At 55.2% G+C, this 12,509-nt stretch overlaps 2 protein-coding genes across 2 annotated transcripts in view; both read left to right on the top strand.

The window, feature by feature from the left end:
* Nucleotides 1-12,509, top strand: part of LOC310659082 (uncharacterized protein) — a 332,609-nt gene that overhangs the window by 234,358 nt on the left and 85,742 nt on the right. The window lies entirely within an intron of this gene.
* The window catches only part of SND1 (staphylococcal nuclease and tudor domain containing 1), a 223,322-nt gene that overhangs the window by 158,201 nt on the left and 52,612 nt on the right, over nt 1-12,509 (top strand). The window contains exon 16 of the mRNA XM_083401914.1: nt 1,696-1,805. Within this exon, the coding sequence (XP_083258040.1) occupies nt 1,696-1,805 (110 nt within the window). The remainder of the gene's footprint in view (nt 1-1,695; nt 1,806-12,509) is intronic.

Genomic DNA, 12,509 nt, shown 5'->3' with positions numbered 1-12,509 from the left:
GTGGGGGGTATTCCCTGGTCCTGAATGGGGCAACTGTGCCCCTGAAGGACCAGTTTGCAGCCTGGGGGTCATTTTGGACTCACAGCTGTCCATGGAGGCACAGGTCAATTCTGTGTCCTTAGCAGTTGTCTGCCAGCGCCATCTGGTATGCAGGCTGAGACCCTCCTTCCCTGCGGACTGTCTCGCCAGAGTGGTGCATGCTCTGGTTATCTCCCGCTTGGACTACTGCAATGTGCTCTACGTGGGGCTACCTTTGAAGGTGACCCAGAAACTACAACTAATCCAGAATGCGGCAGCCAGACTGGGGACTGGGAGCAGCCGCTGAGACCACATAACACTGGTCTTGAAAGACCTACATTGGTTTCCAGTATGCTTCCGAGCACAATTCAAAGTGTTGGTGCTGACCTTTGAAGCCCTAAACTGTCTCGGTCCAGTATACCTGAAGGAGCGTCTCCACCCCCATTGTTCAGCTCAGGGCCTTCTGGCGGTTCCCTCCCTGCGTGAAGTGAAGTTACAGGGAACCAGGCAGAGGGCCTTCTCGGTGGTGGCGCCCGCCCTGTGGAATGCCCTCCCATCAGATGCCAAGGAAATAAACCACTATCTGACTTTTAGAAGACATCTGAAGGCAGCCCTGCTTAGGGAAGTTTTTAATGTTTGATGTTTTATTGTGTTTTTAATAGAGTGGCTGGGGAAACCCAGCCAGATGGTCGGGGTAGACATAATAAATTATTCTTACAATCTGCACCCACGGAAAGGCCCTTGGGTGCTGGCCTTTCCAGCTGCTCTGTCTCCTGGGGGGCCTGTCGGTTGGCCCAGATCCTCCCCAGAAGCCTCTGGCGGTTGGAGTCCTTCCCCCCCGGCTCAGGGATGGGGTGCGGCGGAAGCAAGGTCTGTGCAGGGCTCCTTGCAGAGGACCGCCTTCTGCCCTGGGAGGATGAGGGGGGCAGTCCTTGAGGGGGGTGGCTGCAAGGGGACTCCAGGCCTGGCCAGGCGGCCTCCAAGGCTCCATCTTGGGCCCGGCCAGGCGGTCCTGGCAAGCCTCCCCTCCAAGGCAGGTCCTGCTGGGTCTCTGCTCCATTTGTGGGGAGCTCCTTTTCTGGCTCTCGATGATGATGATAATTTTAAAAATTTTATTTATTCCCCAGCCAGAGCTGGGCTCAGTAAAATTACAGTAAAAACATAATGGGGGGGGGGGATCCAGTTTAAAATGCAGCCTCATTTTAAAGTAGCCAATAAATCAAGACCATAAGGGGAGGGAAACAGAAGGGTCAGACTGAGTCCAAGCCAAAGGCCAGGCGGAACAGCTCCGTCTTGCAGGCCCTGCGGAAAGATGTCAAGTCCCGCAGGGCCCTGGTCTCTTGGGACAGAGCGTTCCACCAAGTTGGGGCCAGTACTGAAAAGGCCCTGGCCCTAGCTGAGACCTTGCGACTTGGGACCTCCAAAGTGTTGTCATTTGTGGACCTTCAGGTCCTCCGTGGGGCAGACCAGGTTGGGTGATGCTGAGGAAACATCCTTGTTCCAAAGGTCTTGTTGGAAGGAACCCAAAGAGTCATCTGGTCTTGCAATGAGCGAATCCTTGATGGGCGGCCATCCATCCTAGCATGGAAGGAACTTGATAAAGTCAGGAAAGAAAAGGAAGCTCACTGAAATTCTCTCTCTCCCTCTCTCTCCCTGCCCCTCTGCTTCCTTCCTCAGGCATCGAATGTCCCCGTGGAGCACGAAACCTGCCCGGCCTGGTCCAGGAGGGGGAGCCCTTCAGCGAAGAGGCCACTCTCTTCACAAAGGAGCTGGTGCTGCAGCGAGAGGTAGGGGGCCAGCTCTTGCCCTCCTTCTGGGCCAGGGTTTGCTCAAGAGAGAGAGGCTGCCAGGTGGGATGGCGCGGAGAGTTGTTGTCTTTTCTGGCCCGGGCTTGGCAAACGGCGAGTTGCGGCTGCGCAGACTGGGCTCAGCTTAAGCATGTGGCTCCGCGGGGGTCCAGTTGGCTTCGTGGGCAGAGGGACTTGGGCTTACGGGGCCACAAACCCGGGTGCCAGGGGGAAGCGGCACAGGAGCAGCCCCACGACTTGGCCCAGCCGGGTTTTGCTGGGCCTTGGGCTTGCTTTGGGGAGGGAGGAGGAAGCCTCCTTGCATTTGAGCCCGTGAGGCTGCCTCTGGGTCACTTTGGAGGGGGGCTGGTGCTCCCAGGGACCCCAAAGCCTCCTCCCTTCCCAGGACTTGGCAAAATGTGGTTTTGTGTGTGGTTCTTTGGCACCAGAATATTATTGTCTTTTGTGGTGTGAGCCGCCTTCATCTGCATGTGTGGAAATGAGCATTTGAGGTTGCCAGAGGCCCCCCCCCCCCCAAATCGGCCAAGGTGTTGTTTCAGGATGGGGGGCTTGGACTCAGAACAGGTGGCCTCTTCCAGGCAGGGGGAAGCCAAGGAATTGAGCCTGGGATGAGAGTGGATGTCCTTAGGCAGAGGGAGGCCAGGGTCCCTCCCTCCCTCCCTGATGCCTGCCCCTTCTGCCCCCCACCCCACCAAACACCATAGCCACATGCCACCCTCCCCAACAAAATGCCCGCCTTGGTTTCATGACTCTGGTTCTTCTCCTGGCTTCAAGCAGGAGAATATTTATGGGTCGTTTTTTGCATTGTTGACCTTCCTTGCCCCTCTTAACGGTTAGCCTGAAATTGGCTTTGGATCAGGGCTAGTTGCTCAGGAACCGCTGGGGCGCCTTGTCGAAACTCTGTGCCACCCAAAGCTGCCAGCCTCGGACAGGCTGACCTTTCTCAGCCGTCAGTCACTTGGACGGCTTTGCCTTGCCAGCGGAAAGGTCTCTCCCAGGGCCTTTCTGCGCTTGCCTCGCTCTGCTTGTGCCGGAGCCGGGGTGCTCTGGACTGGCACAGCCCCAGAGGGTGGTTCTGCTCCGCCAGGGGTTGGGCTGGGCTGCCACTGCCCCCCCTTACACCAGGCGGGGGCTCCCAGGAGGCAGGTTCAAGCCCCGGCCCCTGCCTTTTAGCAGTTGCTCCACTGGGAGGACCTTCAGAGATGGTTGTGACCATGGCTGGATGACTCAGTTCTCAAGGTGTTCACGACAAGTAGTCTGTACATGCTTAGAGGCACTTTTCTTTGCTTTGCACCCCTCTCCCATCATGCCCGGGCTTCAGACGGCACTTGTGATGACAGAGGCTTCTCCCTGGTTAGGGCACCTGAGCGTGTTTTAAAAAATGAGCGAAGCAAGTCTGTAACCGCCTCTCAGATTTTGGGAAGACTCCAGACGTCTCCTGCTGCGCCTTCTTGTAGTAATGGGAAGGGGCTGGCAGCGTTGAGGGCAGGCGACTTGGGGAAGGTTCTTCTCAAGTGGAGGGTCTAGGTAAATAAATCCCACCCCCGTGTTGGGGGGGTGAGTGAGTTGGGGTCTCGATCTGCCAGTTCAGACGCAGGCCCACTGCAGAAATGCACCTCCTTTCGCCCCCTCCCCAGCCACTTCCCCGCTTCTTGGGTGGCTGCTAATCTCTTCCCGCAAGGCATCCTTACCTTGGCAAGGACACGGCAGCTTCTGAGCTGGCGTGGCACGCATCTCGTGCACTTTGCTTGTCGGAAGGACGCAGCGCACTTTGCAGGCTGCCTCTTCTGCTGGCCCAGCAAAGTGGACTCCGTGAGGAGGAAGGCCTGGCCGTAGTTGGCCGATAGTCAGCCCCTGTGGGGTGGCCTGTGGGTGAGGGAAGACATTTCTTCCAGCCGCTGGGACAAAGGCAGCAACAGGAAACTTCTCACATGTGGGCACAGAGGAGGCGCAAGTGGCGCTCAACATCCTTTCAGCCCTTTGGCCATTTGTGTCCCATGTTTGGCGAGAAGACAGAAGCATCGTTGGGGGGGGGGTCCTGGGCAGGCTGTGGGTGGTGCCTGCGCCTGCTTGAGGGGTCAGCGGGTATTGCTCTCCGTCTCCAGGTGTTCACAAGGCCCCCCCTGGAGGGGGTGTCAGCTTGAGGGGAGGCTGATGTAGCAAATAACCTTCGGAAGGGGAGGTGGCTGCCTGATTGAAAAGGGCTCTGATTACGGCGTGTTCACAGCAGCACCGTTTCCAGGCTCCGGCGAAGATTGCGCTGCTCTCCTCTAAACGGCACTTGCTGGGAATCGCAAGTGAGGAGATCGCTGCTGCTGCTGCTGCACTCAGGTCCGTCTCCATGGGCTTCCTCTTGGAGCATCCGGTTGGGGCAAAGCAGGATGCGGAGCTCAGTGCCCCTGCCACAGCAGCTGCCCCCAGATCCCCCCTTGGTCTTGGCCCAGAAGTTCCCGGCCGATAGCCCCCAAGAAAGCCCTCCTTTGGCTGCCAGAGCCATTTGCTGACTAATCTGTCAATGCAGAGATTTGGAGATGGGAGGGGCTCGCCCACTTCCTGCCTGCCAATATTCCTCCTCTGGTGTAAGGCCTGGCCCTCTCTTTCCTCCCTGCCCGGCTGCCGGGTTGTGTTCAGGCTGCCGTCTCCCTGACCCGCTGCCTGAGTGCCTGGTGCTTTGCAAACAGGGACAGGGGGTGTTTGCTTGTGCTCACCATGCGCAGAGGCGCCCAGTCTCCTCTCCTACCCACCCACCCCCAGTTCAGACCCCCTGCTCGTTAGGAGCATGACCGGCATGTGAAGAGCCGCCAACGAGGGCTGCCGTACTTCCGTGATTGAAACGGGCGCATGCCTCACGCCAGGCGCCTTTGGTGTCATTGTGCTGTGATTCATAATTGCAATGTTGGAGCCAAGATGCCCTCTGCAGCCACCTCGCTGAGTGGCTGCGGAGATGAAATGCTCCCGTTTGGCACGAGCCTCGCTCTTCCTCTGGGGTCGTCTTCAGAGCGCCTGAGTGTTGGTGCCAGGCTTCAGGCCCCCTGCCCCCCCCCCTTGCGCCAGGCGGATTCCCTCCTTCCAGCCTGGCCAAGGCCGTGTGGGTGGCAAGGGCGCAGTTGCTCAGGGTACCCCAGGCAAGCCTCTGCCCAGAATTCGTTTCTTGTTTATTCGGTTTGTATCTGGCCCTTGCTTCTAAAGGAGCCCAGGTCACCAAATTATAAGATGGATGAAGAATCTTTGAAAGCATTCCAATGCATGGAGGTGCGGTAAAGCAAAAGGGACACTTACGCATATCTGGTGGACCTGTGAAAAAATCAAAAGCTTCTGGGATATAGCATATGATGAACTTGAAAAAAAATGTTTAAATATAATTTTGTGAAAAAATACAGAAGCTTTCCTATTAGGAATAACAGACACAGGTATAGCAAAAGAGGCTCAAAAAATATTCCTTTATGCCACAGGCATGGTGAGGACCTTAATTGCCAGAAATTGGAAAAAAGAATTTGTGCCAGCAAAAAAGGAATGGCAGGATAAATTATTAGATTATACTGAATTGGCCAGATTAGCAGAGACAATTAGGGGACAAGAATTCCAAAGAGAATGGGGGAAATGCAGAGATTACTTTGCCCCCAAATAAAACCTGGGCTTGTTTCAATTAATTTCTATAGGAGACTTTGTGGTTTTTAAAGTCATAATTAGGAAAAATGGTAATGATCACATATAAAAGAAACAGTACACAAGAAGCAAATAAGGAGGCCATTTACAGGATAAAGGAAGTATTTTATTTTTATGTTATGTTTTCTTTGTGTAAGGGGATAGGAGTTTAATTCTGATAATTAAATTGTCAATGGTGGTGGGTTTGTTTGTATGTATGAGTTGTTGTGGACTATGTTGTAAATAAAATAATAATAATAATAATAATAATAATAATAATAATAGCTGGTTGAGCAGACATGGTCACATCTGACTGTGGGAGGGGGAGACGGGAGAAGAACCGTCGTTCGGATGCTTCCTTACTTTGAAAACTCCTTGCAAAGTAGGAAACTCCCCGATGTTCTGGTTTACTCACGGCCTGGAGCTCTAAAAGCAATAGCAACTTTTAAAAAGAATTGGGGGAGGGGGATTATAATTTACTTAGGAGACCATTGTATACAAATAAAAATACAGTTAGCTAGACTGTGAAAATGCGTTGTAAAGAAACGAAAAATACGGACAGCTTAGAGAAATGGAAAATGTGGAGAATGGAATGAGAAGTACCGGTAGTTTCAGAAGAACTGTTTTAAGGACCCGTGCAGGGGATGGGGGAGTCACGAGAGGCAGAGAATCTCATATATGGATATGGCAGAAGTACCCCCCCCCTTTTTATTATTTTGGTTTTTGTTTTGTAAAAACCAATAAAAAATATTTGTTAAAAAATAAATAATAAAAGCAATAGCAGCTCATGGAGGACCTTTGGGCACTGTCACCCCAGCCTAGAAAGTGGGCAGAGACTCCTTGCAGAAGGAAGGCTGGAGTAGGCGCAGAATCAGGCCCTTCTCTGCAGACACGGAGGGGGTGCCACCAAGAGAGCCCTTGCCAATCCGGTGGCTCCTGGAGCCTCCATCGCCTTTGATGGATGAAACGGGCAGGCGGCTTCCTCTGGAGCGCGATGGGGCGTGAAATGGGATTATGAACACCCTCGGGAGAGGCGTGGGCAGGCACCCGAGACTGGCGGGGCCTGTCCTGGGTGAGAAAGCGGAGGAGGTGGGTGCAGAGGTCCTGCTTGGAGAGATCTGTCCCTGCCGGCCTGGTGGTGGCGGCGGCAGCTTAGATGGTGGCAGCAGCAACAGCAGAAGGGCTGCTCTCCAGGGTGTCTGAGCAGAGGGGTCCTAAACAAGGTGGTGCCTCCCTCGAATTTGTGGCCAGCGAGAGGTCCTCTGGGCCTTCCAAGCATGTGGGGAGACTCCTGGACACCTTCCGCCAACCAGAGAAAAGCCAGCGCACCCTGGAAAGCCAGTGTGGTGTAGTGGTTAAGAGCGGTGGACTCGTAATCTGGGGAACCGGGTTCGCTTCCCCGCTCCTCCACATGCAGCTGCTGGGTGACCTTGGGCCAGTCACACTTCTCTGAAGTCTCTCAGCCCCACTCACCTCACAGAGTGTTTGTTGTGGGGGAGGAAGGGAAAGGAGAATGTGAGCCGCTTTGAGACTCCTGAAGGGGAGTGAAATGCGGGATATCAAATCCAAACTCTTCTTCTTCTTCTTCTTCATCATCATCCACTCCGGGGGGAGAGAGACTCCTGAGACCAGCTGCTTCCACGGGGCCGGGGCCCGCCTGCTTGTGCACAGCCCCTATGGGTCACCCCACGGATGGAATCCAAGCGCCGTAGACACACACTTGGGGATTGGGGTGACAGGAGAGGAGCAAGAGGAAGGCATGGGAGTCAGTCCAGCATCCCTGAAGGAGCGTCTCCACCCCCATCATCCAGCCTGGACATGGAGGTCCAGCTCCGAGGGCCTTCTAGCGGTTCCCTCACTGCAAGAAGTGAGGTTACAGGGCACCAGGCACAGGGCCTTCTCGGTGGTGGCACCTGCCCAGTGGAACACCCTCCCAGCAGATGTCAAGGCAATAAACAACTATTTTACTTTTAAAAGACACGTGAAGGCGGCCCTGTTTAGGGAAGCTTTTAATGTTTAACAGACCACTGTATTTTAATATTTTGTTGGAAGCCGCCCAGAGTGGCTGGGGAAACCCAGCCAGATGGGCGGGGTATAAATAATAAATTCTATTCTATTCTATTCTATTCTATTCTATTCTATTCTATTCTATTCATAGCAGCCAGCAGTTCTTAGCCCAGGGGAGGCGCTTCTCCTCCACAGGCATAGGAGGGCCTTTTACCAGGCCCAGCCTATGCTGCTGAGAGCTACCAACATGAATGATGAACCAAGATGCTCCCCGTGGGTCTGGAGAGGGGCCGAGAGGCCAGGAGGACCTCCCTCCCTCCCTCCCCATTCCAATACACACACACACACTTATTTACTTGTGGGTGTTGTGCATGTGCGACCTCAGCCTATGCCCCACAAGGAAGGGGGGCATCTTTGGCCCACGCAGTGTAAGGTGGCAGGAGAGGGAGCCAGGTCTGCAGCCTCTCAGGGGAGGTTTGGGGCTGAGGAATTTCCAGAGAGGGCACTGCAGTGATGCCAGCGCGGCAGCTGCGTTTGCCCAGAAAGCCAGCTTTGCACCAGGACTCCTCCTGCCTTGGCCGAGGGCGGCAGGCCACTGCCATGCTTCTGGGAGCTCCCATTGTGGGCGCCCCATATTTGAGCCTCTCGCCTGCCCCTTGGCATGCTCAGGTATGCCTCCTGGGCTGACTTCCAAGCCTCCAGTGCCGCCGAGAGATCTGGTGGGGTCTGGGGTTGCAGGAGAGAACAGCGGAAGCGACCCAAGCGTCCAGGTCAGGGGTGGCTAAACTTGGCCCTCCAGCTGTTTTTGGACTACAACTGCCGTCATCTCTATCTAGCAGGACCAGTGGTCAGGGATGATGGGAATTGTAGTCCCAACACAGCTGGAGGGCCAAGTTTGGTCCCACGGCGGTAGCACAGGGGTGCCGTTCTCTGTGTCTGCTGTGTGAAATGCCCTTCCCCGTCCTCTCCCCTCCCCCGCCTCTGTCCATCTCGCAGGCCCCATCTCTGCTCTTCTCCTGAGCTCAGCAGAGCCTGCCGGTTCCTCCCTCCCTGCTGCCAGCCTGCCAAGCACAGGCTGGCTCTCTCGGGTGGCTCCCTTAATTAATGGCCTCTTTTCCCTCTGGATCCAGCTCTGTGCAAAGGCTTCCGTGTCCCACTCAGGGTAGCGGCAGATGCGGAAGAAGTTCTGTCAGGCCTGGAGGGAAAGGGGAGGGGAGCCTGCCTTCGTTAATAATAATAATAATAATAATAATAATAATATTTATGCCCTGCCCATCTGGCTGAGTTTCCCCAGCCACTCTGGACAGCTCCCAATCGAGTGTTGAAAACAATACAGCATTAAATATAAAAAAACTTCCCTAAACAGGGCTGCCTTCAGATGTCTTTTAAAAGTAGGATAGTTGTTTATCTCTTTGACATCTGGTGGGAGGGCGTTCCACAGGGCGGGCGCCACAACCAAGAAGGCCCTCTACCTGGTTCCCTGTAACTTCACTTCTCTCAGGGAGGGAACCGCCAGAAGGCCCTTGGAGATAGACCTCAGTGTCTGGCCTGGACGATGGGGGTGGAGATGCTCCTTCAGGTATACTGGACCAATACAGGTATACTGGAGCCAATGCAGATCTCTCAGAACCAGTGTTATGTGGTCCCGACGGCCACTCCCAGTCACCAGTCAAGCTGCCACATTCTGAATTAATTACAGTTTCTGGGTCACCTTCAAAGGTCGCCCCACATAGAGCGCATTGTAGTAGTCCAAGTAGGAGATAACTAGAGCATGCACCACTCTGGCAAGACAGTCTGTGGGCAGGGGGGTCTCATCCTGCGTACCAGATGGAGCTGATAAACAGCCGCCCTGGACACAGAACTGACCTGTGCCTCCATGGACAGCTGTGAGTCCAAAATGACCCCCAGGCTGCGCACCTGGTCCTTCAGGGGCACAGTTACCCCATTCAGGACCAGGGAATTCCCCACACCATCCCACCCCCTGTCCCCCCAAAACAGTACTTCCCTCTTATCAGGATTCAGCCTCAGTCTGTTAGCCGCCATCCATCCTCCCACCACCTCCAGGCCCTCGATGGAGCTTGGGAGGTCCTGCCCATTTGTCCCAAGGGGGCGAGTGAGTCCCTCCCAGGCAGAGCTGTGACGTGATGAGAACGAGCCCCCCCTGCCGATCCTCTACCCTCCTTACCTGTCGGGTCGCCTCTCCTCACCAGCAGCACCTGGGGGGTCTTGAAAGGCTCTGATGGGAATCCATGTGGCAGCTCCTTCCTGGGGGAGCCTTGCTCCAGCTGTCTTCCCCACCAAGGCCACTTTTGCAGGTGGCTCACTGCCTGTGCTTGTGCCACAGCCACCCGTGGGTAGCGCCTGCCCAGCTCCTTCGGCAGCGGCCTGGTACCTTGCTTGGGACACCTGGCAGAGGCTCAACCCGCCCCCTGGGCAGGGCAGGGCAGAGCAGCGATGCCCGCTGCAGTCCGTTCCTGCTCTCCAGCCCTGCCAGCAGAGCCTCCTGGCTGCGCCTTTAATTGTGATGAATGCACTGGCTTCCCAGGAGCTGTCCCTAATGAATTTCCATCCGCAGCTGCCACCTTGCTGCGCAAGTCTTCCGAGCGCTGCCTCCGGAGCAGGGCAGCCGCTTCCAAGAAGGCAATGTGACTAGCAGCCCATTACAGCTGATGGGATATGGATTTTTGGCTTGGCGGCCACGCCAGCTCCTGGTGCTAAATGGTAATTTTTAGAACAGGGTCATCTCTGTATTTTTAGTCTGAGCTGGAGGCGGGGGCCAAGTGCTTAGTGCACACTTTTCCTGCTTCCCTCCTCCCTCTCCGCCCAGGGGCCAAGGCGACGGAGCTCCAAGGCCCGGGCTTTAATCCTTCAGCAGCTTAAAGCGCTGCAGAGTTCACCCCTGCCTCTTTTCCTCTGGCGCCCAGGGCACATTTAAACGTTTTCTTGTAATAATCTCAGCACTTCAGCCCCTGCCAGGTCAGCAGCTTTGCAACTCTTTTGCTAACTGCTGGGTCCTCCAGGAATCGGGGAGAAGAGCTGTTTTCCTTTTGATTATTTATTGTCGGAGTTAAATTTAGGGCCAGGCTGCCCCACGTGACGTTCGGCTGGCTCTCTTTCCTTCCCCTATCGCCGTAATGCGTTTACCAAGGCAGGGAGAACGGCTTACGCGCACATAAAAGAATATGCGTCTTGGAAATATAGCAGGTGAATCACTAAAGCCAGAATGAAGGCAGTTTGTAAAAACAGCAGAAATCCACCGGAATTAGTTTCCAGCGCTGGGTTCCCCCGGGGAGAGAATTCGAACGTTTTGCGGCAGCCGCCGAGTCCTGCCCGGCCCTGGAGCCCCGCGAGCAAAAGCCCACGAGAGAGACAGGCCAGGAGAAGCAGCCGGGGCACCAGGAGGCATTACGGCTTGCTTCCTGGTGCCAGCCAGGGAGGGGGGCAGAGAGGACTGCAATGGGCCCCAAAGGGATTCCCTCTCGTACGTGGAGAGCCACCCAGGCGCGTGGCCTCTGGGTGGCCTCCTGCCGTGGCCTGTCCCCTGTGCTCCAGTCGCTGATGCTCCAGACGAGGTGGCCACGATCCGCCCCTCTTGGCCGCGCCCTGCCTGCTGCTTTCTCCCTGTCCTGGCTGCAGGGGGACTTGAGGCAAGCCAGGAAGGGCTGTGGGGCGAAAGGTCTTTGGGGGACCTGAATCGGCTTCAAGACCATCTTGGGATGGGCTTAGCGGATGAAACGCCTGGCAGGAGAGGAGTGAGATGGAGTTCCTTTCGTGTTCCAAGGACAAGGTTCTGTCTCTCTGCAGTTAGAGGGACTATGGGATGCCAGGCAGAAAGAGGGAGCTTGTGAGCTTTGAGTTGGCTGGAGAAAAGAATGCTAAGAAGGCTCTGCAGGATCTGGCCAATGGCTCGTCTGGCCCAGCGTCTTGTTCTCCCAGTGGCCAATGAGATGCATCTGTGAAATCAGCAAGCAGGATCTGGGCCCAAGAGCCACTCGCCTCTCCTGCAGATTCCAGCAACTGGGATTCACAAGCACGGCTGCTTCCAACTGTGGAGGCAAAGCTTTGCTCTCCTGGCTAGGAGCTACCAATAGCCATTTCCTGCTCCATGAATTTGTCCAACCCTCTTTCGAAGCCATCCAAGTTGATGGCCACCTCTGCCTCCTGTGGCAGTGAGTTCCATAGTTTAACTAGGTGCTGCCTGAAGAAGTTTTCCTTATTATTATTAATATATTATTATTTATTATTATTATTTATTTATTACCTATACCAACAGGTCACAGGGTGGTTCACAGGATAAACTCACTATAGAAAAAACACAAAATACAAAATAAAAACAACCCAATAACACCCCCCCTCAAACACATTTGAAAAGGGCATTCAAAGGCCGGGCTAAAGAGGGATGTTTTTGCCTGGCACCTAAAGGTGCATAATGAAGGCGCCAGGTGAGCCTCCCTGGAGAGAGCATTCCACAGACGAGGAGCCACTGCAGAGAAGGCCCCGTTCTTGGGCTGCCATCCTCTGGACCTCTCAAGGAGGAGGTGCATAAAGAAGGGCCTCAGAGGATGATCTCAGGGTCCGGGCAGGTTCATATGGAAAGAGGCGCTCCTTGAGGTATTGCGGTCCTGAGACGTTTTGAGGAGCCATTCTTTTGGCGAGTTCATGCCTGGCATCTTTTGGAGCCCTGCTGGACTGTTGCCCACGTGGGGGGGGGGGGCGAGGGGGCAGGGGCCACAGGTCAGCCTCCTCCCTGCCCGGCTTCTGCTGGACTAGAGAGGCCAAGATCTGGCCAGGACCGCAGGCCTTCCTGGTCCCGGAGAGCCAGGCCAGAAATCCTGCTTCCCCGTTAGGGGCACGTGTGCCCCCCCCCCAGCAGCATCTCCCCCGTCCCGTAGGGCAAAAGGCTCCCCCACGTTGCCCCCCCTTGCTTGCCTGCAATTTGTAAAGCAGCGTTGGGAGGTGTTGGGCCGATCAATAGCAATTCACCCTTTTCCCTTTATCGATCAAAGTGACTGGGAGAAAAATAATGGGCAG

The sequence above is a fragment of the Podarcis tiliguerta genome (assembly GCF_965153285.1).
Source record: "Podarcis tiliguerta genome assembly, chromosome: 10".
Taxonomy (NCBI): Eukaryota; Metazoa; Chordata; class Lepidosauria; order Squamata; family Lacertidae; genus Podarcis; species Podarcis tiliguerta.
This window is presented reverse-complemented; position numbering and strand designations above follow the sequence as displayed.